The following is a 22,992-nucleotide window of genomic DNA, read 5'->3' on the forward strand; positions in this document are numbered from 1 at the left end:
GACGTGAAATTCACATCAATCTAGCCGCGTGTCGCTTCAAACGCGTTGCCCAGCGCGAATTCGCGTCTACACATTGACTTTCCATGGGATTCGTTCGCGCGACACGAGAAATTTGTGTTTGGTGTGAACGTAACATGAGGACCTCTGCCCTGATGTTAGAGACTGTTTGAAGGAGTGAAACTTTAACTCTGATTCTAATGAGATCAGTCAATCACTTCAAATATTGATTAGAGATACATTATTGTCCTCAGTTATCAAGAGACACACACATTCACATCAGCACAGATCAATTCTTCTGTCTGAGAGCAGAAACACAAACATTTTCAAAGATTCAAAGAGATCTCAGAGGAAATGTGGATCATCTATTGAATCAATCTGGTGGAGTTAAAGCGCCTCTTTAATGGAGTAAAGGAGAGATGTCATATGAATACAACAGATAGACTCAAGTCCCCTTCAAGTCTCTTCAGACTGTCCTGGACTACAGAAGCCCAATGAAGTAGATGGTGAAGAGACTGTGGTCCCTTTAATCCAGGAGGAGGTTATTTTGACAAAAGAGGAACAATCCAAAGAAGCTGTGAAAACAAACACATCTGAACATGAAACATAAACACAGATAGATTTAGCATTTATTGTTTTCTGCAGACGGATAATGAATCCATTCAGACCCAGCAGTCTGTAAAACACTGGAAACAGTGACACCTGCTGGCAGAAAGCAGTGCTGCAGGTTGGGCTCTACATCTGTCTGAAACCATGGGATCATAAAAACTGCAGAGTGACTCAGAAAGCTGGGATCAACTTTCCAAAGACTGCTTCATTCTCCAGGAGGAGAGCAGAGAGTGTTCCTCTGTGAGCTCTGTTTGAAAGACATGCTTCATGAATATCAACGTTAGAGTCTGTTATTCAGCTGATTCTTTCAGACACACCATCAAATATTAAGACGCCGACTTTACACCAAAATCCAGACTTCATTCTGTGCTGAGTCTTCATTTGAAAAAGAACAAAGCCTTCACTGGATCCACACTTTGTTCTTTTTGACATGTTTCACTTTGTTCATCTATTAATATGTAGCGGTGTGTATGGGTAATTCAGATATTAAAATATGAAATTAATATTTCAAAATAAATAATTTAATAAAAATAATGTTTTAATGAAATTCATATTTCATATAATTTTCCTCATATGAATCAATGGGGCACCACTCAGGATCGAAACCTGAGGATTAATCACAGTGATTAATTATGAAAATTGAACACTAATGATTGAACAAATAGAAATCAGTCTGGTACAATTTAAATCTGAAGTTATGAATTCTTTACAAACACATTGGCCCACCCTGGTCCGAAATGAATATACAGACAAAGTCCTTTATAATATATGAAGTTTAATGTAAATAGAATGATGAATAGATTATGATTCTGGCAGATAATGAACATAGATGAATAACAGACATATGGATAAACAGACAAAGATACCTTTAAGCAAGGATAGCTAGTAGTACACTACTATATGATTTGGTGATAGTGATTTGGTTTAGTTGTTTAAAATGGAGTTTCAGACATTAATTTAAATCTCTGATTTGGAAATATAGTCAAACTATGGGACTTTCAGAATGAAGCCTAAATCAACTTCGACCACAGAAATTCAGGAACAGTCTTACTATCTTTCAGAACCGTCAGCGAGTCTCTGATGGGTCCAGAGGAGTTTGCTCCAGTTTCTTGGCGTGTTGTCTTCATGTCTGCCGGATTTTCATCTGAAGAACCGAAAGATGGCGCCATGAAGACGAGGTTTGAATCGGCTGGCCCAGAGTACCTGTCTTGGTTCTGTTGCGTGGTCACGTGGTCTCATCTACAGACTGCTGCTCCAGATGTGGGAGTGATGACTCGTGGTCAAAAATATAAAAAGAAGTCTTGTAGACTAAGAATAATGTCTTTAACAAAAGGTAAGCTTTGCTTTGATGTGCGTGGCTTTAGTGTAAAAGATTGAAAATAATAAAAACGTTCTTAAAACTAAAAATAGACTTTAGTCGAACAAAAGATAAACTTAAAGAAGTTACTTTGGTTCCAGTAAAATTTATCAACGCTGAGTTTGGTTTCACAGCGGAAAAAGGTTTCTAGAAAATTAGAATTGCCACAAGGGACAAAAGAAAATGAAAAGACCTACAGTATTAGGAGAGGCCTAAAAGAAGCGGGGGGCCTGACAGAGGCGCTCCCAAAAGGAGAGACGCAGGAGCGTCCAGGAAGAGTAAGGGTCAGCAGAAGAGAAGCGTAAGAGAAGGGGGAAGGAGAGCAGAAGACTTTTATAGGCCTCCTCCTTTGGATTTCAACTTTAAACACCCTCTGAATAAAGGATCTGTATTATAATTACCGCGCAAACTTCTCTGGAAATATCGCTTTAATATAAACATATCACTACAGCTATCACCAATGCATACTCTTCAATTAAAGCCCGTCATGGATTTAAAAGATAAGTGAAAGTAAGCACAATTCTTCATAATCCATCCATCCATCCATCCATTTTCTTCCACTTATCCGGGGTCGGGTCGTGGGGGTAGCAGTCCAAGCAAATTGACCCAGACATCCCTCTCCCCGGCGACACTTTCCAGCTCCTCCTGGGGAATCCCGAGGCGTTCCCAGACCAGGCGGGAGATATAATCCCTCAACCGCGTTCTGGGTCTACCCCGGGGCCTTCTCCCAGTTGGACGTGCCCGGAACACCTCTAAAGGGAGGCGTCCGGGAGGCATCCTTATCAGATGCCCGAACCACCTCAGCTGACTCCTTTCGACGCGGAGGAGCAGCGGCTCTACTCCGAGCTCCCTCCGGATGTCCGAGCTCCTGACCCTCTCTCTAAGGCCGAGCCCAGACACCCTTCAGAGGAAACTCATTTCAGCCGCTTGTATCCGCGATCTTATCCTTTCGGTCATGACCCACAGCTCATGACCACAGGTGAGGGTTGGAACGTAGACCGACTGGTAAATCGAAAGCTTTACCTTCCGGCTCAGCTCCCTCTTCACCACAATGGTCCGATACAACGTCCGCATCACTGCTGACGCCACACCAATCCGCCTGTGGATCTCACGCTCCATTTTACCCTCACTCGCGAACAAGACCCAGAGATACTTAAACTCCCCCACTTGGAGCAAAGTCTCACTCCCCACCAAGAGAGAGCAATCCACCGTTTTCCGGCAGAGAACCATGGCCTCAGACTTGGAGGTGCTAACTTTCTTCATAATCAAACAATTCAAAGTAATCTATGACACAGGGAAAATACATTGACCTTAAATGTCAAAGATGAGTTCTCATTAATGATTATCATTATCTTAGGATGCAGATTTCAGAACTTGTGAGAAGTTAAAATATCTTAACATAACTTATAACACAGGGTTTACACAATACAACATCTACCACGTCTTCTCCTCTAGATGGCGGTGTTGACCACAAGGAAGAAAACCCAATTAAAACATGTTTCATAACTTTGTCATTATACATCATAGAACTCTGGGATTTCAATATTCTTATCAAAGTCTCAACATTAAAGTTTTTATCTTAGCTTCAGAATGATAAAATCATGAGTTAATATACATTTTGGAAATGTCTAAAACTTGTCCCTTAGAGTGAGATCTGGAAAGAAAGGTATTTACAACTTGATTTGGCAGAGAGGTAAGAAGGTCTGTGTGTGTGTGAGTGTCTCTGAGTATGCTTCTATGTCGAGGTGCATCTTTCTGTTACAAACAGTTTAAAACACATAACACAGCTAACCAACATTGTTAAATATTCATTGTATTACATTTTTATTGTCCTTTCTCCTGGCGATGTGGAAAAAGTTAAACACCAGGAGAAGGGGATCTGGACAGGAAGACAGCTCTTCCTGTGTCATCACTTATGGTTCAGAGTGTTAAAAGAGGGGGGGGGGGTCTACTTCTACTGGAGGAACATGAGCTGATAAATCCACTGCACTACTCTAAATCCCCACAGGGTGGCGCTGCAGCACGAACAAAACTACAGATTCAATCAGTGTGTTCATTTTTATTGTTGTTCTCCACAAAACAAACCTGTGGAGGTCATTTCAGTTCAGAGTCAGTGGAAGAAGATATCTGAGGTCCAGGTCCTGAGTCTGAGAGTGGAGCTGGTCTTCAGACCGCAGCACTGAGAGTCACCTCCACCTGTTGTGATTGGTCCGTCAGTCTGTCAGGAACACGGCTCAGTCAGAGACTCACCACATCCAAGCTGCTGCTGTTTCCATCTCTCTGACCAGCAGGAGGAAGACCATCCTCTCTCTGATCATCTGACTCTTAGTTCTTCCATCTGATGATAGAAAACAGACAAACAGTGTTTACACTCTGAGACTCACTTCATCAGCTGTGATGCAGATCCTCCAGTCTAAAGACCAGCAGAGACTTCAGTCCTGCTCAGTCCAGAGGTGGAGGGATGTTGTAAAGTAGCTTCCTTTCAGCTCTCAGGTTCATATATTGGACTCTTGCAGCTTGAGGGGACAGACCTTGAAGGCATCATGTGGTGTTGACTGTTGTCACTGTGTTCTGTGTTTAAATATGAAAGCAGGACTTTCTTATGTTGTTTGCATTTTGGCTTCTCACCTGGCTGAACATCACTGAGTCACAGGTGTTTAAATCCTCCCTGTGTGTTACGAGCTCTGTGTGAGCAGAATGTGAACCTGTCTCTGTTTGTGCATCAGACTAATGGACCCTTTAAACAGCAGACAAATGCTGCACCCCTGACTGCAGACCAGGTTTTGGGTGTTCCATGGTGCAGTATCTTTCTGCTCTGTCAAGAGAGCCACGCCCGACCAATGTAGTGGATGAAGCTCTGATTCTCATCTGATCCATTAAAGCTAAAGTGATCAGTCTGCTGTACAAAGAGGATCAGGTTCAGGTCCCTGTATTAAAGTATCGGTTTCAAAAGAAAGAAGGAGACAGAAACATCAAATGTTCCATTCAGAGAACTTGAAACTGGACTTCAGAGCAGAAACAAAGTATTTCTACTTCATTATGTCCCATCTCTACATCTGAGATAAAATGTAGGAGAGGCATCATCACTTTCCACTTTGACACTTTTGATGATTTATGATCTCACATCTTCACTGAGGAGAGAAACCTCTGGGAGGGTTGAAGGTTTGTGGGATGTCCTGAAGTTCTGCTGTGATACTGTGTTTAGAGGAACGCTGAAGAGACCAGCACGGACTAACTCCAACTCTATACTGACCTCAGAGTCTGCAGTCTGTAGTCTGGACTCTTCTTAAGATCACGCAGCAGCTCCATGTCTGAATCTTGCAGGTTGTTGAAATTCAGCCACAGCTGTCTCAGATGGAAGGGGTTGGACTTCAGAGCTGAGGCCAGAGAAGCACAGCTGATCTTTGTCAAACTGCAGCGACTCAACCTGAATAAAGAAGAAATAAAGACATTTTAGAAAGAAATGATCCCGCTTGAAATCCAACGTGTTCAATCTGTAGAGAGCAGAGAGATGTTTAAAGGTACAGTGTGTAGAAATGGGAATATTTAGTAACACCTAGCACTCAAATTCTAGACTGAAACACTCCCCTGCTCACCCCTCCTGTTGGTGAAGGGACGGTGGCCTTTGAGGAGAAGAAGCGCCTGTGATGCAGGATAAGTATGATCCTCCATTTGTCAAGTTTTTACCATCAAAATAAATTCTTTAACACACACCAACAACCACTCTCTTCTTCTCCGTCGTCCAACCGGTGCATTTCACACAGCCTCTCACTGAATACAAAAACGTGTGTGTTACCAGTTGGTCCGTTCTGAGCTGCTGTAGAAACACGGAGGTCTCAGTGAAGAGGACCTGCTCACATGTAGATCTAAAAAGCTCATTCTGAGTGAACACCAACACAATGATTTTATATTCAGGTGATCACACACTGATTTAAACAGACTTAGGATTTTATATTCCATCTCTACCAAGTCTGTTCTGATCAATGACACTAAAAACTACACACTGTACCTTTAAAAACCAATAAGAAAAGTGAGGCTCCAAACAGCTGAAGCTAACAGGATGCAGGTTTCAATCAGAGAAAGAGTGAAACAGAGTTCAGATCAACACCAATGACAACATACTGTTGCTTCAATAAAGACGCACTGACTTCACCTCCTATTCAGAACAAAGAACACAGACAACACGCTGCTTCTACCCAGATGAATAGAGACAGACCACAGGACTCATGGGAGGAAAGATGCTCCCAGGTTCATCGAGGCACCAATTCAAATGTATGGAGGGAATTTAAGAGGAGGGTTGAGAACAAGATTCTTCAGGACTACAGAGACAGGGACCACAATGAGCCCAACTCACTCAATAAGGTTATGGAGAAACTGTGCTCGCTGAGCAACCACACACACAGATTCTGGACCTGCCCCAGAATAAGGACATTATGGGATGGCGTTTCTATCTATCTATCTATCTATCTATCTATCTATCTATCTATCTATCTATCTATCTATCTATCTATCTATCTATCTATCTATCTATCTATCTATCTATCTATCTATCCATCTATCTATCTATCTATCTATCTATTTAAGCAGCATTGGAAAGAACGCACAGCAGACTGAGCATTAGCAGCATTACAATACAAAACTGTGTCGTCAGCATAAAGGTGAACTTTACGATCTGAAGCAGAATATATGACATTCAGTAGAATCCCTCCATCCTGCATTAAAGTGTTTAAACTGTGTGTCATCATTGTCTAACAGGAAGTTTGTGTTTGAAATGTAAAGAACTCACTTTAAAGTCATGGAGACCACTTTTCACTTCTCTTCAGATCTTTGCTGATCCTGTCCTGTACATGCCCTAATTCACAGGCACTGATACTTTAGACCATTCAAAGATAACAGGATGAGACTGTGTGTACAAAAAGCACTTACACATATTCAGACCAAAACCAGCAAAGAGATAAGACAGACCACTTTGTCCACAGGTGTCGCCAAAATCAACACAAGGCAAAGTTCCTCTCAGGAGCTTCAAGGTTTTCAATCTGTAGCTCATCATCGTTCTGCTCCTCAACCAACAAAAACCTCTGAGAGGAACCAGACTTCAGCCTGAAGACCCTCAGTGTGGATCAGATAGAGATCAGCCATGGTTCTGCAGTTTAGTGTCACCACAACAATCACATCAGAAACATCTCAGCAGAGAAATTAAACAAAGGAAAGGTGTCTTACTTCAGAGTCTCCAGTCTGCAGTTTGGACTCTGCAGAAAATCACACAGCTGCTTCACTCCTGAATCCTGCAGCTTGTTGTTACTCAGGTCCAGCTCTCTCAGATTGGAGGGGTTGGACTTCAGAGCTGAGGCCAGAGAAGCACAGCTGATCTCTGACAAACTGCAGCTCCACAACCTGTATGAAGAAGAAATGATGAAATGACAGAAAGAAATGATTCAGATTGAAATCTAATGTATTCAAACATGCAGAGAGCAGAGGAAGGTTTAGGATGTATACATGAAGAAAAGTGAGGCTCCAAACAGCTGAAGCTAACAGGATGCAGGTTTCAAACAGAGAAAGAGTGAAACAGAGTTCAGATCAACATCAATGACAACATCCTGCTGCTTCAATAAAGACGCACTGACTTCACCTCCTGTTCTCTGCCAGCAGCTCCAACAGCTGGACAGACACAAACTCAATTCTCAAACTGATTCTAGATTTGACAAAAGATGACAAAGTATCTGAAAACGTCTGAAAAGACTTTTGGAGTAACAGAAAGTAAATAATGTCCAGCACGTCTACGATTGGTGGAGGGCAATATGACAAAAACATCTGATCCCAATTCTGTTAGTGCAGAACCACCATCAGGGTTTATCACCTTTCTTTTTCATGTTCACTTTGAAGACAATTCTACAAGTTACTGAGCACAACAACCAAACTGATCTCCCCGTTTGAAACATAGAGTCCTTAAAGAACAAAGAATAGAGACTACGGAGGACAAGAACCTTTTTACTGATGTCCCCATTCTGATCTCAACTATTGGATCAGAGCCCATCTGGGATTTGAAAAAAAAAAACTGAAGCATGCTTTGAAGCAGAACACAAACACGGGAGTAGCTTAGCATTAGCAACCCCATGGCTAAAAGGTCAGCAGTGTGTAAATCTTTGAAAGCAAACAGCAACAACAGTCCAACAAACACTTACAATCAATGCAACACCATGGTTAGTGGAGGCGGAGCAGCAGAGCTGTGTTCAATACGACTGTAACAGACCTGTGTTTGGGAGGGTTTGCCTTTTGAACCATGTGTCCCTGCAGAGCTACTGTAGGCTGCCGTAAAGCACTTGTTGCTGTTAGCTATGGAAGCATAAATGTACCAAAATGAAAATGAAACATTTGAAATTTAATTGCATTAACAGAAATGCCTTTTCATTTTCTAAATGTGTGCGCATTATTTGACTCATAAATGAAATTAATATTCAATAATGGTCCGTGTACCTTCCGTTCATTCTATGTCCAATTCTGAAACACAAATCAGTTTCAATATATGTAGCAGATTTTAAAACAAACAAACAAAAGCCATTTTCCATTAAAATACAGCAATAAAATTGGATTTTGTGTTGTTTTCCTATGATGGATTTCGATATTCCCTGATAAACAAGAAGAATCCAATCTTTGTTAATCCAAAATGAAAAAAGTGGGGATATCTGTATGATTACAAGGTGAAGTAAAGTTAGAAAGATGTTCACAGATTGGACCTTCTCGGATCAATATCTTGCAAACGAAAGATGGTAAAACAAACTCTGAACAGGAAGAATAAATATTCTGGAGAGAGCGAAGAGGACATAAAGATCACGGGGAGGTTGAGTTCATCTCTGTTGACAACCAGCCCGTCTCTGTGTAGAGGACGCAGCTTGCTGCTGTTTTGTTGGAGCTTGTGGATCCACGGTGTGTTTTATAATTGTGGATTTGAGCTTTATGAAAAGTGGATTTGAGCTTTATGTTTAGGACTGAAGATTCAAGTCAAACCAAGCTCTTCCACCATTCTGAGGAGAGTTCAGCTTTTATAGACCCTCTGTTGTTCTGGGCTTGTTTGGGACAACAGCAGAAGATAACACAGGTCTGTGAAAATATGAGGTCTCACTGGGACCCAAAGGTGGGATGGCCGGATATTAACACTGCTACATCTCTGCGGACCTCTCCTGGTCTGTGAACACCACAGCGTTGGTAAAGAAGGCCCAGCAGCGGTTACACTTCCTGTGGGTGCTCAGGAAGGAACATCTGAACACACAGCTGCTGGTGACCTTCTATCGTTCCTCAATTTAGAGCCTGCTGACCTATGCTATCACGGTGTGGTACTCCAGCTGCACTGAGGCCGACCGGAAGAGGGTGGAGAGGGCGGTTAACACAGCACAGAAAATCATCGGCTGCCCTTCCTAAGTGGCATGTACAGCTCCCGCTGTCTCAGCAGAACCAGGAACATCCTGAAGGACACCACTCACCCCGGTTTCCACCTCTTTGACCTGTTGCCCTCTGGCAGACGCTACAGGTCTATACGGTCCAGAACCAACAGACTAAAGGCTGATTTATACTTCTGCGTCTCCCCTACACAGCAGGGGCTGACGTGGACATGAGCCCCACATACTTGTGCGTCGGTGTGTCCGTGTCACGCAGCAATTCTCCTCCGAAACGCTTGAGGGCAGTGTGGTCTCTCTGATAGTCGGTCTCCTGCTTCCGGTCCCGCTACGATCTCTGTTTCCTTTCCCACAGAGATTCAGAGCGTGTTCTGTTAATCTACAGCTGATACATGTTGCTGTTTATCATACAGACATGATTACATGAAGAATAGAGAGGAGGAGAGGAAATACACGGATGATGTGTGGCCGATGTCCGGGATCCCAGAAGTGATATGAATGCGGGAAAGACAAAGCTGCCGAGCGGACCAATCACAGAGCTTGCGGTCCACGTCGGCTCTACGCGTAGTTACATTTTGGAGGAGGTGCACATCAGCTACGTGCGTAGGCCTCGGCGTAGGTACGGGAGCTACGCGGACCCCCGGCGTAGGGTACGCCGTTAAGGGACAGCTTCTTCCCCAAAGCTGTCACCATACTCAACTCAAACCTGCACTGACATAACTCAGACTGATGACACTTTCCCCCATACAATAACTACCTCCACTATCTGTGCAATATTCGTTATTCATTTATTTATTAATTCAACCACCCTGCACTGATATCTTGTCTTGCCCCTTTTGTCTTCTCTTTGTTTTCTTTGTACAACTACATCTACCTTTTGTGTTGTTATATTATATTGTGTGTGCACTTTAAAGGAGCTGCTCTCCCAAATCTCATTCGTACTATGTACAATGACAATAAAGGCTAATCTCATCACAGAAAAGAAAAGCTGTTGTCTTACGTCAGAGTGCTCCGTCTACAGTTTGGACTCTGCAGCAGTGTTCCTGCTTCAAATCCTTTGTGGTCTAAGAATCTGTGCAGATGGATTAGATCTGAGACGTAGAGACCATGGAAACACCAAACACGAACGCAGCAGCAGCAGCAGCAGCAGCAGCAGAAGCAGCAGCAGCAGCAGGATGGAGGTTAGATAACGTCAAATACAAAAAGTGAAAACTGCTGGGATTCATCTCCACCAAATCAATCAGTCAAAGAAACCAGAGGTGAGAATAAGGCTTGGACTGCTCTCTCAGTCAATAACAGAAACTTGATGATGACAGTTTCTATGTGCAGACGTGGTCTGAGCGTAGGAAAGGAACGCTGCCGTCATATTCTCCTCACAATCACTGGAGTGTGTTTAGTGTATTTCACTACAGCACGTCTCCTCCACAGTGAAACATCAACATGAGTGAACACAACATGAGCGGGGAAACATGAGTTTATAGTAACAGGACTTTATCACTGTCAGCTTTGTTTCCCTGAGGGATGAAATCTGTGCTGATGGCTGGTTGTTGTTGGAGCAGCTAAACTAGCATGTTTTGAGAATGTGTTCACAGGATCTGTTTCTCTAATCACTGGGACTAAAACATGAGTTTGTTCTACATAGTGTATCGCTGTGGAAGGGAAAGATGAGCTGTGTGGGTCCCTGGGATGCATGGATAGTGAGTTCACTTCATCCTTTTACATGTTGATGTGTCTGAGATGAAGGAAGCGGACCCATCAACATCACTGCAGTCACAACCGTTTATCAAAAACCACAAACATGAATTGAACTGAACTGAACACCACATGTTCCTCCATCTTTGTTTAGAAAGAAAGAAAGAAAGAAAGAAAGAAAGAAAGAAAGAAAGAAAGAAAGAAAGAAAGAAAGAAAGAAAGAAAGAAAGTGAAGAGAAACTTCTAGAAATGTGCATGTATGATATGAAGGAGTCTGAATGAGGTTCAACCATTAATTCAACAGGAAATCCAGAACAGAGACAGAGAAAGACTGAACTGACCCCAGAGTCTCCAGTTTATAGTTTGGACTCTTCAGACCAGCAGACAGACGCTCCACTCCTGAGTCCTGCAGCTTGTTCCTACTCAGGTTCAGCTCTCTCAGATGGGAGGGGTTGGACTTCAGAGCTGAGGCCACAACTTCACAGTGAGTGTCTGAGAGTCCACAGCGTTCAAATCTGTGAGGACATAAATATTAAAAACACGTTGTTATTAAAAGGTAAGTTACATTTCTCCTTCCCCTTGATTCACAGCATTCACAGCGCCATCTTTAGGACTGATCTGGAACAGTCAACAACCAACACCCCTCTTATCTGCTATACTGTGAACAACAGTGTGTTCTGAGTTTAGAGAGTAAAGTCACAAACTGAGGAGAACAGTGGTAAAGAGAAGAAGTCAGAGTTTTAGTCTGTGTTAGCATAAATGTTGAAATGTGAAGATCAGAAGAGCAGCCAGTCGCCTGCACTAAAACCAGGAGTGTGGAGCATCTTGTGAAGTTCAACTTTAGCTTCATGAAGAAGTGAAGACTCAGGGCCTGATCTACTAAGATCTCAAATAAGGAGCACTATATTGTGTGTGCAAACTAAAACATTGCACATGTTATTTCTGGGCGTGTTGCAGGTGATCTACTATGACTGCATGCGCAAATGATAACAAGTGCAAAAGTGGAACGGACCGCCCTTAAATGAGGATTTTGTGTGTGCTACCAGCTGTCACCATGGATAGTTTTGGAGAGCAGAGTGGCTGTAAACGAAAAATGAAGTTTGAAGCCATGGAGTTAGAGGTTTTAGTGGAGGACACACATAAACACATCTGTGAACTCCAGCAGAGACATCTCAGTGTTAGAAACACGATTTGGGGAGGCCATCTGTGAAAAGGTGAATGCTTTGAGCAAAAACAGAAGATCTGCTGATGATATAAAACGAAGAGTGCAAGATATCTGCAGAAGAACAAAAGAAAAACTTTCCCTTAATAAAATCTCTAATATTGGACACATTTAATTAGTTCAAAAGTCTGCCAGTCTTGCTCTAGCTACTTAATTGGGAAGTCAATCACAGTTTGAAACAACCAGGACCAGAAAAGTTAGGGGTCACTTTGATGAAGACAGTCGCCTCACTGACGCAGAGATCAACTTTGGGGTGAACGTTTTTAATGCCTGTCTTGATATCATCATCTAGCAACTGTCCCAAAGATTCACCAGCTTAAATGGAACTGTGAACATGTTTGAGGCAGTTCACCCCAACACACTGCTGCAAGCACGAGATGAGGAGTTACACCAAGCTGCCTGATGGCTTGGTGAGTACTAAAGTCAGGACAGTGCCCCCAGCTTCGCTGGCCTACTGCTGGGAGTGATGGGAGTATCAGGGTAAGAAGAGAGGCGGATGAAGTGATGCACCCAACATGCCCAGTACCTACCGTACGATCCTTTGGGGGCGGTGTTATGATCTGGGGTTGCTGCAGTTGGTGGGGTCTAGGTTCACCAACATTATGCGCCCAAAGAATGAGGTCAGCTGAGTACTGAACCAGGTCTTTCTGAGTACTGAACCAGGTCTTTCCATCAGGGGAGGTTTTCTTCCCTGATGGCACGGGTGTATTTCAAGATGACAGTGCCAGGATTCATCGGGTTCACATTGTGAATGAAGGGTTCAGGGATCATGAGACTTCATGTTCACACATGGATTGACCCCCAGAGAGTCCAGACCTCAGCACCATTGAGGACCTTTAGGATGTGCTGGAGAAGACTTTGCCCAGCAGTCTGACTCTACCGTCATACAAGATCTTTATGTAAAATGACTGCACCTCTGGACAGACATAAATGTTGTGACATTGCAGAAGCTTATGGAAACGATGCCAGGGTTAATGCGTGCCGTACTCAAAGCTAAAGGCGGTCCAACAAAATATTAGAGTGGTCCACTTTTTGTTTGGATGGGCGGTGTATAAAGGCAGTCTGTCTCTCATGCTCTGTCCCTTACTGCATAAACAGCACCATCTGATCTGGATCTCCTCACACAGCCTGATACAGGCCACTAAGTGACCAGACCAAGGAGCGGTTCATCAGCTGCAGGTGATCAAAGTTTCAGAAGGTGTGTCTGAGAGTTTCTGACGCAGAGGTTTTGTCTGTTTCTTTTGTTTGGTTGTAAACAGAGACTCCAGTCTGCTGTGAGTCCTTTCAATTCAATCAAGAACAACAAAACTGTAAAGGACCATCAGGGTCCACTTTAAACTTTACAACTAACTATGACATTCAGAAGAACTTCTTCATTACTGTCCTCTTCACTGAAGCTGCGCTCGCTCTGAAACTAAAGTGCTCCACAGACGTCACTCGTGCAGGGAAAGTTTGGATGAGATGAACGGAGCAGCCGTAGCAGAGATACTGACTGACGGCACAGTGTGAGGAACAATGGCCACCAACCAAGCGGCAACCTCCGGTCTCAAATGATGAAGCCCATGCGGAAGTGCTATAAACTGCAATACATCGAGAATCCGCTTGAGGCTGGCTGCAGAAAGACCGGAAACCACATAGACATGAATGGGAAAAAGACGATCTTTGCAGCATTAATAAACATGTTTACAGCCTGGTTCAAAAAACGGCTTGGCCCTATGAAGCTGATCTCTCTAATGGCACACACTGTACGAGTTAATTTTTTTTCTAACATGACGGTTGAGAAGATATTAAGATTACGAGTTTTTGCCCAAATAAGGACATGACTGATGTGACTCCCGGTCGGGAACACATAGCTTTTGGCTAGGAGGCTCACACTATGTCACACTTTGCCTGGTTGAGTTCCACATTTCCAATATGGCTGCTGCCGTCAATTGGCTTCAAAACAGCTCTTCGGAACAGATGGGTGACGTCACGGATACTACGTCCATATTTTATACAGTCTATGACACCAACAAGTGGATCCAATTTTTCACATTTTCACAAGATGTAGAAATCTATTGAGTTTAGTTTTACAGCATACATATAAAAGAGAACAATGTGAATCCAACAAGGTCAACATGTCTTATGATGCAGGTTCCTTTAAAGAGCAGGAAGAACCAAACAGCTGATTTGCACTGATACATGAGGACCATCAAATCTGGACTTACTGAGCCTTCCTGCAGTTCCTCACAGCTGGAATCAGTCTCAGTCGTCCCTGCTCTGATGTGTTGTAGTTCTTCAGGTCCAACTCATCCAGAACCTCCTCTGACATCTGCAGCATGTAGGCCAGAGCAGAGCACTGGATCTCAGAGAGTTCCTCTGATCTGTTCTCTGACTTCAGGAACTCTTGGATCTCCTGATGGACTGAGAGGTCGTTCATCTCCGTCAGACAGTGGAAGATGTTGATGCTTCTGTCAGGAGAGATCTCATCACTGTTCATCTTCTTCAGGTTGTTGATGACTCTTTGGATCATCTCTGGACTGATGTCTGTGCGACCCAGCAGACCTCCTAAGAGTCTCCGGTTTGACTCCAGAGAGAGTCCATGAAGGAAGCGGACAAACAGGTCCAGGTGACCGTTTCTACTGAGGAGGGATTTCTCCATGACCCTCTTCAGGAAGACATCCAGGGATGAATTTACATGTTCTCCTCCCATAAAAGATGCCAGTACCTTTCTGTCCCTGGTTGTGAAACAGTGGATCATGTAGACTGCAGCCAGAAACTCCTGAACGCTCAGATGAACGAAGCAGTAGACTGTTTTCTGGAAGACCACACACTCTCTTTTGAAGATCTCTGTACAGAGTCCTGAGTACACCGAGGCCTCTCTGACATTCAGACCACAGCGCTCCAGGTCTTCTTGGTAGAACATGATGTTTCCTTCCTCCAGATGTTCAAACGCCAGCCTGCCCAGCTTCAGGAGGACTTTACCGTCAGCCTCCATCAGCTCCTGAGGATTGGTCTCAGGACCCTCAGCGTACTTCTTCCTCTTCCTCATGGTCTGGACCAACAGGAAGTGTGAGTACATGTCAGTCAGGGTCTTGGGCAGCCCTTCTCTCTGCTCTGTGCTCATCATGTGCTCCAGAACTGTGGCAGTGATCCAGCAGAAGACCGGGATCTGACACATGATGTGGAGGCTCCTGGAGGTCTCGATGTGTGACATGATTCTGCTGGACAGATCTTCATCACTGATCCTCCTCCTGAAGTACTCCTCCTTCTGGGCGTCAGTGAAGCCTCGGACTTCTGTGACCCTGTCAACGCGTGAAGAAGGGATCTGATTGGCTGCTGCGGGTCGAGAAGTGATCCAGACCAGAGCTGAGGGGAGCAGATTCCCCTTGATGAGGTTTGTTAACAGCAGGTTTATGGATGAGCTCTGTGTGACGTCAGACACAACCTGAGTGTTGTTGAAATCCAGAGACAGTCTGCTTTCGTCCAGACCGTCAAAGATGAACACCAGTTTACAGACAGCCAGCGTCTCTGCTGGGACCTTCTGTAATGTTGGATGGAACTCATGGAGCAGCTGGAGGAGACTGTACCGCTTATCTCTGATCAGGTTCAGCTCCCTGAATGAAAGCAGAACCACCAGACTGAGGTCCTGGTTCTCTGAGCCCTCGGCCCAGTCCAGAGTGAACTTCTGCACTGAGAAGGTTTTTCCAACACCAGCGACGCCGACTGTCAGAACCACTCTGATGGGTTCCTGTTGACCAGGTAAGGCTCTGAATATGTCCTGGCACTTGATGGAAGTGTCCTGGAGGATCTCCATCTTGGAGGTGGTCTCTAGCTGTCTCACCTCATGTTGGGTGTTCACCTCTTCACTCTGTCCCTCTGTGATGTAGAGCTCAGTGTAGATCCTGTTGAGGAGGGTTCTACTTCCTGTTTCCTCACTTCCTTCACTCACACGCTCACATCTGGTCCTCAGACTGGTCTTGTGTTGATCTAAAACCCTCTGCAGACCACCTGTCACCAAAAACAAAACAGAAAGTGTAACAATCAAATGTCAATCAGGAAAGGACGGTCGTTATCAGTGAAGTGAAACCATGAGAGCATCTAGAGCGGGTAAGATCATGAAGTCCATTCAGGGACGTTCAGAAAGACCTGACAACGTAACAAGCAGACAGGTTTACAGTCTTACTTTGTTCAGTCCTGGTCCGAGCAGCTGTCTTCAGTCCTGGTCCTGCCCTGGAACTTTCTCCACATTGTGGAGAGGAGAGGTATCTCTTGGAACCAGACTGGTCCCTGTATGGGTCCTCCACAGAATCCGGACTCCTCTTCCTCTTTCTGTGAAGACGATATCTTCTCTTAAATAACATTTTCATCAAAAGCTCTCTTTAAATCTCAACAGCCACTAAAACTTGAAAACATTAGTAACTCATACTTTGTGTCTGAGGGTCCTGGTTCTTTACTGAAGTCTAGAGCTCCACCTTTAGACCGGTCACTCTTCATAGACAGACAGCCGGACAGGGGAGACTTAGCTCTGTGCTCCTCTTCCTCCACACAGTCATCCATCTTCTGCTCTTCAGAGTGAGTCCATCTGTATCAAGTGTTTGTAAGTTCTTCAACCTGTGGACAAGGTAGACAGACAGGTGAGACACAAACAGGAGGAGTGTGTTACACCATGAAGATCTCACAATATCAACTATTGATCTGCACACTATCATTCTCTTCTTTTCTTCTTGTTCTGAATCAGAAAGGTCCTGATTGATGGTTTCTTCTTCAGTCTCATGTGATCAAGTCAAAAAGTCCTCAAAGAAACAGGAAGTATTCAGCTCTGCTCACGTGTCAGAGCTTTGGACCACATCCTGTTGAGTTGGTAAACTGGATGTTAAATCACATGATGTTTTTCTTCCAGAGTAAGTCTGGCTCATCACCTCACTGCGTCTGATGACATGGAGGATGAATGTATCCCTAAACAGAAGGAAGCTTCCTCTGCTCCTGAATAGTATGCAGCCCTGAAGCTTCACCAAGCAGGCTTCAGCATAATCCAACACTAGGAGACACTAACACTGGAAAGACATGAGTGTGAAACATGCTAACATCTATCAGACTACAGAAAGTCCACAACACGTACTCCACCATGAACAATATGGACTCTGGATCATGTCCCAGCTGTCCTCAGGGGTCTGCTGTGTTCTCCCCTCAGTAGGACTCTCCTCTGTGGGGTTTGCTTCCTCGTGTCTGACCTTTGTCTGTTTGATGATTGAATACATTTATTGTACCTGTAACCTGTAGTTTTAATCCAGCACTGAATGAGGTCCATACACAGACTTTGGACTGAGATTATGAACTGATATGTTAATATTTAACAGCAATAAAGATAGTCAGGACCAACAGTATTCTGTCTAGCAGGGTATAAAATCACAGTATGAATATTTGACAGGTCAGTCCATGTTGATAAAGCAACCTTTGGTAAAGTTCAAACGTTACATTGAAGCTGTATTTAGTGCTAATGGACCTGCAGCATCTAAAGCTTTGACTTTCTCCCCCTGAATCCAAACACATCTCCTGAACATCAGTTCTTCTGAAACCTCAGTGATCATGAGCTCAGAACACTGACATCATGACACACTGGTCTGTTCAGAGTCTGTAAGTGTGTCAGAGAAACAGTGTGAGAGGAAGTCTCATCTCTATCAATCAATCTTTATTTATAAAGCACTAAATCACAACAAACCTTCTCCTCAGACTCTTTCCAAACAGAGCAGGTCTAGACCGGACTCTATGTTCTATTATTAACAAAGACCCAACACCAAGACAGGATCAGATCCAGTCGAATCTTCCAGACAGGACTCAGTCTGATCTCATCTTAATCCAGCATGAGCAGAGCACTTTGCAGCATTTAGCAAGTTACAGTGGCAAGGACAAACTTCCTTTAACAGGCAGAAACCTCCAACAGGACCAGACTCATGTTAGACACACATCTGCTGAGACCCAGTATCCACAGCACTTTGTAGATCTGTTCCCTCATCCTTGTCAGACTCACGGTCTACAGATGACGGATGTTTGATTTTAAAGCCTCACAATAACGCGACGTGTAGTTCTGAGCTCAAAAATGAACAAACACTTTCTGCTGGACTCACCAAAGACGGAGACAAGAGGAGGAACCACACATTCAGGTTCCTGTATGAAGACCTGATCCAGCTCTGGATCTGATCAGCTGTCTTTCTTTACTGGTTTGTAAGTGTATTGATCAACACATGACACTTGATTCACTTCAGATACAGAGCTGACAGTAAAACACTGAATAAAACTCACCCTCTCTCAGACGTCCTTTTCCTCCCTCTGCTCCCTCAGAGTGGAGTCTGAACTCTGATCCACACTTTGAATCTTATTGCTTTATTGCCCGTCTCCATGGTAACCTGTTTTATCAGGTCAGAGTCTCTCCTCTTCTTGTTATTTACTGGAAATGAGTCAGCCTTTCTAAGTGAGGGAAAAAGTCCCCTGATCACTTTGTTTGTGTGGCATCAATAAGACTCCTTGAATCACCCGGACGTACATGAACTACTCATGGTGACCCTGATGCTGTGCATCTCGCTGTACGAGCACAAACTGAAGAAACAGACCGCATTTAAAGGTACAGTGCGTAGAAATGGGACTGTTTATCAGTCAGACTGGAACACTCCCTCACTCACCCTTCTTGTCCGTAATGAGACGGTGGCCTTAAAGGACAAAAAGCTCCTGTGGTGCGTGATAATTATGATCCTCCATTTGTCAGGTTTTTAACATCATAAACATCTATGGATTCTTTAGCCCACAGCATCAACCACTCTCTTCTTATTTTACTTTCAACAGAGCAGTTTGGATGGAGACTCACTGGATACTAAAATGTGTGTGTGTACGGTGTTTGGGATCTGATTTCAGAAGACTCATCAGCTGACTTCAGAGTTAAAGTAGAGAGTAACTGGAGCACTGATAGAAATGTAGAGGAGTCTAAAGTTTGATATTTGTCTTTAAATGGAGTCAAAGTAATACGTTCCCTTCCCAGAAAGTCTTGATGGTGCTGTCTGCTGTCTCCTCAGTGTTCTCTGTGATTTAAAGTGTGTGACTCAGTGATTGCTTCATGAACTGATGAAGCAGAGAAAAGTCAGTAACAGTAATGTTAAATAAACACTCCTCCTGTATCAGTGTCCTTTTTCACCCTCTGCTCCCCTGACTGAAAACACAGTCTGAGCTCTGACATGTTCACTGTCTCATCACCTGTTTTCATTTCAACCTGTATTACCAGCTCAGAGTTTCTCCTCCTCTGAACATTCACTAGAGTTGGTCTTTTTTCAATCTGTGTGTTTTCATGAATATCTCTGTCTCCTTAGTCAAAGTAGATACACTTCACCAAGCTAACTAGGTCCAGATTGCTGCTCAGCAGACTGTGTGCACGTTATTCTGTTCACGTTACTTTGTTCACATTTTACTTTTTGCACGTTACTTTGTACAAATGTTTATTTGTTCACGTTACTTTGTGCACATTACTTTGTGCACATGTTACTCTGTGCACATATAACATTGTTCACATTACTTTGTGCACTTTACCTTGTTCACATGTTAATTTTTGCACATGTTACTTTGTTCATGTTAATTTGTGCATGTTACTTTGTGCATGTTACTTTGTTCACATGTTAGTTTGTTCACATGTTACTTTGTTCACATGTTAGTTTGTTCACATGTTACTTTGTGCACATGTTAGTTTGTTCAGATGTTACTTTGAGCACATGTTACTTTGTGCATGTTACTTAATGCACGTTACTTTCTTCACGTTTCTTTGTGCAATTTACTTAGTACAAATGTTACTTTTTGCATGTTACTTTGTGCATGTTACTTTGTTCACGTTAGTTTGTTCACATGTTACTTTGAGCACGTTGCTTTTGTTCACATGTTATTTTTCACATGTTACTTTGAGCACATTACTTTGTTCACATATTACTTTGAGCACGTTACTCTGTTCAAATGTTACTTTGAGGACATGTTACTTTGAGGACATGTTACTTTGTTCACATGTTACTTTGTTCAAATCTTACTTTGTGCACATGTTACTTTGTTCAAATGTTACTTTGTTCACGTTACTTTGTGCACATGTTACTTTGTTCAAATGTTACTTTGTTCACGTTACTTTGTGCACATGTTACTTTGTTCAAATGTTACTTTGTTCACGTTACTTTGTGCACATGTTACTTTGTTCAAATGTTACTTTGTTCACGTTACTTTGAGCACATGTTACTTTGTTCACGTTACTTTGAGCACATGTTACTTTGTTCAAATGTTACTTTGTTCAAATGTTACTTTGTTCAAATGTTACTTTGAGCACATGTTACTTTGTTCAAATGTTACTTTGAGCACATGTTACTTTGTTCAAATGTTACTTTGAGGACATGTTACTTTGTTCACATGTTACTTTGAGGACATGTTACTTTGTGCACATGTTACTTTGTTCAAATGTTACTTTGTTCAAATGTTACTTTGAGCACATGTTACTTTGTTCAAATGTTACTTTGAGGACATGTTACTTTGTGCACATGTTACTTTGTTCAAATGTTACTTTGAGGACATGTTACTTTGTTCACATGTTACTTTGTTCACATGTTACTTTGTTCAAAGGTTACTTTGAGGACATGTTACTTTGTGCACATGTTACTTTGTTCAAATGTTACTTTGAGGACATGTTACTTTGTTCACATGTTACTTTGTTCACATGTTACTTTGTTCAAATGTTACTTTGAGGACATGTTACTTTGTTCACATGTTACTTTGTGCATATGTTACTTTGTTCAAATGTTACTTTGTGCACATGTTACTTTGAGGACATGTTACTTTGTTCACATGTTACTTTGTTCACATGTTACTTTGTTCAAAGGTTACTTTGAGGACATGTTACTTTGAGCACATGTTACTTTGTTCAAATGTTACTTTGAGGACATGTTACTTTGTTCAAATGTTACTTTGTGCACATGTTACTTTGAGGACATGTTACTTTGTTCACGTTACTTTGTTCAAATGTTACTTTGAGGAGATGTTACTTTGTTCAAATGTTACTTTGAGGACATGTTACTTTGTTCAAATGTTACTTTGTGCACATGTTACTTTGAGGACATGTTACTTTGTTCAAATGTTACTTTGAGGACATGTTACTTTGTGCACATGTTACTTTGTGCACATGTTACTTTGTTCAAATGTTACTTTGTGCACATGTTACTTTGAGGACATGTTACTTTGTTCAAATGTTACTTTGAGGACATGTTACTTTGTGCACGTTAAGGCCTTGTCACACATTGACAATTTAGCCAGCGTACGCTGGCGTATAAAAAAATGGGCAAGTACGCTGGCGTACGTCGCATAAGTTATGGGTTAGTTTTGTATAAGTTAAGAGCACGCTGAAGCACGCTGGTATACTATGAATACGTCAAAAAGTTTTGTGCATGCACATGTAGGTAAATTATGCGGCGGTTGACAAACGTTCACACGTAGAGCTGTGTGTCTTTGTGAGTGTGAGAAGCCTTGGAGCCAGAGGTACGTTAGACTTTTTCGTTGTCTGTCTTTTGCCTGACAGGGTCATAGAAATCCGGGTTCCCACGCGTCCTGGAAAACCTGGAAAACAGTTGACCAGTTTTCCAGTACTGGAAAACACCTGGAAAATGGGAGAAAAAGTCCTGGAATCCTGAAAATCACGTATTGTGTCAATCAATCAATTATTGTGAAAATTATTCCAACGTGACTGGGTGCGACCCTACCCTATTAAAAAAAACCACATCCCCATTCATTGAAAGCTGAGTGCATGCTGTGCTGGATGAAGCCCATGTGGGAGTGTTATAAACTGCAATACATCGAGAATCCTCTTGAGGCTGGCTGCAGAAACACCAGAAACCACATAGACATGAATGGGAAAAAGACGATCTTTGCAGCATTAATATTCAGCCTCCAAAACAAAATCTGAAGGCCATCTGTCAGTTTGACAGATTGACAGCATGACTGTAGCAGCGTAGGTTTTGCAGTTCTAGGTAACAAGAGGGGACTTGTGATCTCCATGGTAACACGTTACGACTCGTGAGCAGGTTAAACAGACTTGTTTGTAATTGTGTGATTGTTGCTCTCTGTCATCATTCAGGCAGATAAAGAATTCCCCAGGCTTGTTCCCATGAATGGTAAACTGATTTAATATTTATTACTTCCATCAGGTTTTAAGACGCCTGCTCAGAAACATGAATCCATGTGCTCACTGGAGCTCCAGTGATCCTAAACCTCAGATTCTGAAAACACTGTGCTTGTGAACTTCACTCTGTAGTCCGCTCACAATGCTTCAATAAAGGATTTTTCTCTTTGTTGGCAGGTGAAGAGTCTCTGAGGAAATGCTTTGAGTATTTTGAAGAAATAGATGTTGACTACCATAAGAGATTCTTCCGCCACCTTGGGTTAGCTGACAATGTGATCAAGAGCAAAGAGCACCTTCACTACGAGGACAAGATCCACGAGCTGCTGAGTGTTTGGATTGAGAAAGAGGGCCGAGAAGGAAACTTAAACCACCTGCTCACAGCTTTACTTGTTATCAATCAAAGGCGAACAGCTGAGCAGATTAAAGAGAAAGCTGTTCACAATGGTCATTACCTCTGTGAGTATTAAAGGGACATTTCAGTTTTTTGAAGTGGGGTTGTATAAGTTTTATGTTGTACTAGACGCAATCGATGCCGCTCAGCTCGGCCCCTTTGATGAGA

The 22,992-nt window shown here is 42.9% G+C and overlaps 1 protein-coding gene across 1 annotated transcript; it reads right to left on the bottom strand.

Annotated features, from left to right (window-relative positions):
• Positions 1–4,271: 4,271 nt before the first annotated feature.
• Positions 4,272–16,506, bottom strand: LOC117819482 (protein NLRC3-like). Its single transcript, XM_034692875.1, has 6 exons — positions 16,434–16,506; positions 14,476–16,258; positions 11,388–11,561; positions 7,184–7,357; positions 5,217–5,390; positions 4,272–4,301 (listed from the first exon to the last, which is right to left on the bottom strand). Exons 2-6 carry the CDS (start codon positions 16,062–16,064, stop codon positions 4,289–4,291), a joined length of 2,124 nt encoding a protein of 707 aa, XP_034548766.1. The 5' UTR covers positions 16,065–16,258; positions 16,434–16,506; the 3' UTR covers positions 4,272–4,288.
• Between the last annotated feature and the right edge of the window lie 6,486 nt (positions 16,507–22,992).

This window comes from Notolabrus celidotus, chromosome 9 (assembly GCF_009762535.1).
Source record: "Notolabrus celidotus isolate fNotCel1 chromosome 9, fNotCel1.pri, whole genome shotgun sequence".
In the NCBI taxonomy this organism is placed as follows: domain Eukaryota; kingdom Metazoa; phylum Chordata; class Actinopteri; order Labriformes; family Labridae; genus Notolabrus; species Notolabrus celidotus.

Excerpts from the sequence above, each read along its gene's own strand:
- LOC117819482 (XM_034692875.1), bottom strand. The coding sequence starts at position 16,064 with ATGGAGATCCTCCAGGACACTTCCATCAAGTGCCAGGACATATTCAGA. Across the intron at positions 11,562-14,475 it reads AGGAACTGCAGGAAGGCTCA|ATTTGAACGCTGTGGACTCT; the intron begins GTAAGTCCAGAT and ends ATGTCCTCACAG. Across the intron at positions 7,358-11,387 it reads TATAAACTGGAGACTCTGGG|GTTGTGGAGCTGCAGTTTGT; the intron begins GTCAGTTCAGTC and ends TTCTTCATACAG.